At 46.2% G+C, this 6,000-nt stretch overlaps 1 protein-coding gene across 1 annotated transcript in view; it reads left to right on the forward strand.

Moving 5' to 3' along the window:
* Positions 1-6,000, forward strand: part of mrpl52 (mitochondrial ribosomal protein L52) — a 175,617-nt gene that overhangs the window by 169,591 nt on the left and 26 nt on the right. Inside the window, exon 6 of the mRNA XM_070866761.1 lies at positions 5,976-6,000. This exon is cut by the window's right edge and continues 26 nt beyond it. Within this exon, the coding sequence (XP_070722862.1) occupies positions 5,976-6,000 (25 nt within the window). The remainder of the gene's footprint in view (positions 1-5,975) is intronic.

Genomic DNA, 6,000 nt, shown 5'->3' on the forward strand with positions numbered 1-6,000 from the left:
ACTAAATCGGACAGAGGAACAAAGTGATCTGGAGTGATCCAGAAACCACTGGAAACATAGACATAGAAGCATAGACAATAGGAGCAGGAGTAGGCCATTCGGCCCCTCGAGCCTGCACCATTCAATATAACCATGGCTGATCCTCTATCTCAACACCATATTCCCACTTTCTCCCCACACCCCTTGATGCCTTTTGTACCTAGAAATCTATCTATCTCCCTCTTAAATATATTCAGTGACTTGTCCTCCACAGCCGTCTGTGGTAGAGAATTCCACAGGTTCACCTCCCTCGGAGTGAGAACATTTCTCCTCATCTCGCTCCGAAATTTCCTCCCCCGTATCCTGAGACTGTGACCCCTTGTTCTAGACTTCCCAGCCCCGGGGGAAACATCCTCCCCACATCCAGTCTGTCCAACCCCGTCAGAATTTTATACCTTTCAATGAGATCCCCTCTCATTCTTCCAAACCCCAGTGGAAGGAACAACACAAGTTGATAAGGACACACAGACTGAAATCAAAGTACTGGGGTTGACTTCGAGAGGAATGAAATGCCGAATTTATGTAAAACCTTTGGTTCGATCACACTTGCCGAAAATCGGCCTGACCTGCACGGCTTTTATTAATGAGCCAGAGGGATTGGTCAATGTCCGAACGCGCCTTGAAGCACTGTGCACTTCTCTGGTTGTGTGTGGCAGTGGACTCCTGCCTGGGTATATTCCCTCCTTCAATTTGTCCCACAAATAAAAAAAAAGGAAGTCTTGAATTTATAAAGTGCCTTTAGCAACCTCGGGACGCCCCAAAGCGCTTTACAGCCAATGAAGTACTTTTTTTGGAGTGTAGTCATTGTTGTAATGTGGGAAACTCGGCGGCCAATTTGCGCACAGCAAGCTCCCACACACAGTTTCTTCTTCTTCATATGAGGCCCCTAATATCGAGACTGACTTACTTCCAACAAAAAGGGATGAGTTCACAGGTATTTCAATGAAGGTCCTAATATTCCAGGGCCCGAACTGTAAAGTGATACTGAGCAGTTAATTTGTTTTTTCTGGTGATAAATATTGACCCCAGGACACCAGGGATAACTACCCAGCTCCTCTTCGAAATATTGCCATGGGATCTTTTACGTCCACCTGAGAGAGTATGCAGGGCCTTGGTTTAACCTCTCATCTGAAAGATGGCACCTCTGACAGTGCAGTGCTCCCTCAGTACTGCCCCTCTGACAGTGCGGCACTCCCTCAGTACTGCCCCTCCGACAGTGCAACGCTCCCTCAGTACTGCCCCTCCGACAGTGCGGCGCTCCCTCAGTACTGCCCCTCCGACAGTGCAGTGCTCCCTCAGTACTGCCCCTCCGACAGTGTAACGCTCCCTCAGTACTGCCCCTCCGACAGTGCGGCTCTCCCTCAGTACTGCCCCTCCGACAGTGCAGTGCTCCCTCAGTACTGCCCCTCCGACAGTGTAACGCTCCCTCAGTACTGCCCCTCCGACAGTGCAGTGCTCCCTCAGTACTGCCCCTCCGACAGTGTAACGCTCCCTCAGTACTGCCCCTCCGACAGTGCAGTGCTCCCTCAGTACCGCCCCTCCGACAGTACGGCACTCCCTGAGCTCTGCACTGGGAGTGTCAGCCTGGATTACATGCTCAAGTCCCTTGGAGTGGGACTTTTAACCCACGAACATTTGCCTCAGAGGCGAGAGTGATACTAACTGAACCATGGCCACCAAATGAGTGACACATCTTGTCCCCCGAGGTGTTATATCACTGAGCAGTGCAGGGGTTATGCCGTGGAAAATAGACATTTTTAGATGGAGTATAATGTGGGAAAATGTGAGATTATCCACTTTGGCAGTAAAAATAGAAAAGCAAATTATAATTTCAATGGAGAAAGATTGCAAAGTGCCGCAGTACAGCGGGACCTGGGGGTTACTTGTACATGAAACACAAAAGGATAGTCTGCAGGTACAGCAAGTGATCAGGAAGGCCGATGGTATCTTGGCCTTTATTGTAAAAGGGATGGAGTATAAAAGCAGGGAAGTCTTGCTCCAGTTATACAGGGTATTGGTGAGGCCACACCTGGAGTACTGCGTGCAGTTCTGGTCTCTGTATTTACGAAAGGATATACTTGCTTTGGAGGCTGTTCAGAGAAGGTTCACTCGGTTGATTCCGGAGATGAGGGGGTTGACTTATGAGGAAAGGTTGAGTAGGTTGGGCCTCTACTCATTGGAGTTCAGAAGAATGAGAGGTGATCTTATTGAAACGTATCAGATTATGAGGGGGCTCGACAAGGTGGATGCAGAGAGGATGTTCCCACTGATGGGGGAGACTAGAACTAGGGGGCATGGTCTTAGAATAAGGGGCCGCCCATTTAAAACTGAGATGAGGAGGAATTTCTTCTCTCAGAGGGTTGTAAATCTGTGGAATTCTCTGCCCCAGAGAGCTGTGGGGGCTGGGTCATTGAATATATTTAAGGTGGAGATAGACAGTTTTTTGAGCGATAAGAGAGTGAAGGGTTATGGGGAGCGGGCGGGGAAGTGGAGCTGAGTCCATGATCGGATCAGCCATGATCGTATTAAATGGCGGAGCAGGCTCGAGGGGCCGAATGGCCAACTCCTGCTCCTATTTCTGATGTTCTTATGTTTAGTTCTAATGCTATTTTGAAAGGCAATAAACTATGCATTTTGAAGCAGTGGGTGTGGATGACTTGTGGAAGATACATGAGTGTTAACCCAGTAATCGCGTGAGTCAAATTAAGTTACGTAAATTAGAAATGTGCAGATCAGCGTTTGGATACTGATTAAAAGGAGAATGTATCCACTAGTTACAATTGGACCCAGAAATTAATATCTTGAATGCTTGTGAAATTTGCCAAAATTGTATTTACTCGGAAAATGGCAGCCAAGTGGTCATGGGACCGGACCAGCTGGAGGTCAATTGAACATTTAAAAACTGTGATTCAATCCGCAAGTGTGACCCTGAGCTTCCAGTCGCCTGTCGCTTTAATTCTCCACCGTACTCCCACTCTGACCTCTCCGTCCTCGGTCTCCTCCACTGTTCCAATAACGTTCAACGCAAGCTTGAGGAACAGCACCTCATCTTTCGATGAGGCACGTTACAGCCCTCTGGACTCAACATGGAGTTCAACAATTTCAGATCACGACCACTGTCCCCATTGTCTTTCCGCACAGCAGTTGTGGTTAGTGATTCTGCCAGTCCCATTCACACCCTTCTTTTGTTTCTTTACTTGACCCATTACAGTCACCTTTTGCCTCGCACCATCATCCCATTTCTCTCTCTAATCTCTCCTGCCTTCCACCCTATCACAGACCTTCCCTTTTGTTCATTCCTCCCCTCCCTCTTTTCCCTGCCTCTGTCTGTGCTTCAAACCCGTTACATCGCTAACATTCTCCAGTTCTGGTGAAAGGTGATTGACCGAGAAACATAGAAACATAGAAAATAGGTGCAGGAGTAGGCCATTCAGCCCTTCTAGCCTGTACCGCCATTCAATGAGTTCATGGCTGAACATGAAACTTCAGTACCCCATTCCTGCTTTCTCGCCATACCCCTTGATTCCCCCTAGTAGTAAGGACTGCATCAAACTCCTTTTTGAATATATTTAGTGAATTGGCCTCAACTACTTTCTGTGGTAGAGAATTCCACAGGTTCACCACTCTCTGGGTGAAGAAGTTTCTCCTCATCTCGGTCCTAAATGGCTTACCCCTTATCCTTAGACTGTGACCCCTGGTTCTGGACTTCCCCAACATTGGGAACATTCTTCCTGCATCTAACCTGTCTAAACCCATCAGAATTTTATATGTTTCTATCAGATCCCCTCTCATTCTTCTGAACTCCAGTGAATACAAGCCCAGTTGATCCAGTCTTTCTTGATATGTCAGTCCCGCCATCCCGGGAATCAGTCTGGTGAACCTTCGCTGCACTCCCTCAATAGCAAGAATGTCCTTCCTCAAGTTCGGAGACCAAAACTGTACACAATACTCCAGGTGTGGCCTCACCAAGGCTCTGTACAACTGTAGCAACACCTCCCTGTCCCTGTACTCAAATTCCCTCGCTATGAAGGCCAACATGCCATTTGCTTTCTTAACCGCCTGCTGTACCTGCATGCCAACCTTCAATGACTGATGTACCATGACACCCAGGTCTCGTTGCACCTCCCCTTTTCCTAATCTGTCACCATTCAGATAATAGTCTGTCTCTCTGTTTTTCCCACCAAAGTGGATAACCTCACATTTATCCACATTATACTTCATTAGCCATGCATTTGCCCACTCACCTAACCTATCCAAGTAACTCTGCAGCCTCATAGCATCCTCCTCACAGCTCACACTGCCACCTAACTTAGTGTCATCCGCAAATTTGGAGATACTACCTTTAATCCCCTCGTCTAAATCATTAATGTACAATGTAAACAGCTGGGGCCCCAGCACAGAACCTTGCAGTACCCCACTAGTCACTGCCTGCCATTCTGAAAAGTACCCATTTACTCCTACTCTTTGCTTCCTGTCTGACAACCAGTTCTCAATCCATGTCAGCACACTACCCCCAATCCCATGTGCTCTAACTTTGCACATTAATCTCTTCTGTGGGACCTTGTCGAAAGCCTTCTGAAAGTCCAAATACACCACATCAACTGGTTCTCCCTTGTCCACTCTACTGGAAACATCCTCAAAAAATTCCAGAAGATTTGTCAAGCATGATTTCCCTTTCACAAATCCATGCTGACTTGGACCAATCATGTCACCTCTTTCCAAATGCGCTGCTATGAAATCCTTAATAATTGATTCCATCATTTTACCCACTATCGATGTCAGGCTGACCGGTCTATAATTCCCTGTTTTCTCTCTCCCTCCTTTTTTAAAAAAGTGGGGTTACATTGGCTGCCCTCCACTTGATAGGAACTGATCCAGAGTCAATGGAATGTTGGAAAATGACTGTCAATGCATCCGCTATTTCTGTTTCTCGCTCCACAGAAGCTGCCTGACCTGCTGAGTGTTTGCAGCAATTCCTGGTTACATTTCAGAATTCCAGCATCCGCATTATTTTAAGAACGTAAGAACATCAGAAATAGGAGCAGGCGTCGGCCATCCGCTACTTAATACGACCATGGCTGATCCGATCATGGACTCAGCTCCACTTCCCCGCCCGCTCCCCATAACCCTTCACTCCTTTATCGCTCAAAAATCTGTCTATCTCCACCTTAAATATATTCAATGACCCAACCTCCACAGCTCTCTGGGGCAGAGAATTCCACAGATTTACAACCCTCTGAGAGAAGAAATTCCTCCTCATCTCAGTTTTAAATGGGCGGCCCCTTATTCTAAGACCATGCCCCCTAGTTCTAGTCTCCCCCATCAGTGGGAACATCCTCTCTGCATCCACCTTGTCGAGCCCCCTCATAATCTGATACGTTTCGATAAGATCACCTCTCATTCTTCTGAATTCCAATGAGTAGAGGCCCAACCTCCTCAACCTTTCCTCATAAGTCAACTCCCTCATCTCCGGAATCAACCGAGTGAACCTTCTCTGAACAGTCTCCAAAGCAAGTATATCCTTCCTTAAATATGGAGACTAAAACTGTACACCAGTGGTTCTCAACCGTTTTGTGTTCGTGACACACTTCGAACACTAGAATTTTTGGCGACACACTTGAAGGGATTAAAAGATGAACACAGGTTAAAAAAAAAGCAATTATCATAAAATTTAAAAAACATTTTATTCATCACAGTATATGAAGATATACAACATTGTACACATGTATGTTAATCATTATTTTTTATTCTGAAAGTGACAATAAAATAATAAACTATAATAATAATTCCTCACATTAATTATCGATTAATTAGTGTTTTAATGTGATACTTGAGGCTGACGATTTTTAGTTATGTCACTAATATTAGGGCGTATAACCGATAAGGCGACTCTCATTTCGTGCTCAAGTTCGCTAAGTTTTCCCCGTTTTTTGCAGTTGATGTTCTTAAGAGCTGAGAATC

This window comes from Pristiophorus japonicus, chromosome 23 (assembly GCF_044704955.1).
Source record: "Pristiophorus japonicus isolate sPriJap1 chromosome 23, sPriJap1.hap1, whole genome shotgun sequence".
In the NCBI taxonomy this organism is placed as follows: Eukaryota; Metazoa; Chordata; class Chondrichthyes; family Pristiophoridae; genus Pristiophorus; species Pristiophorus japonicus.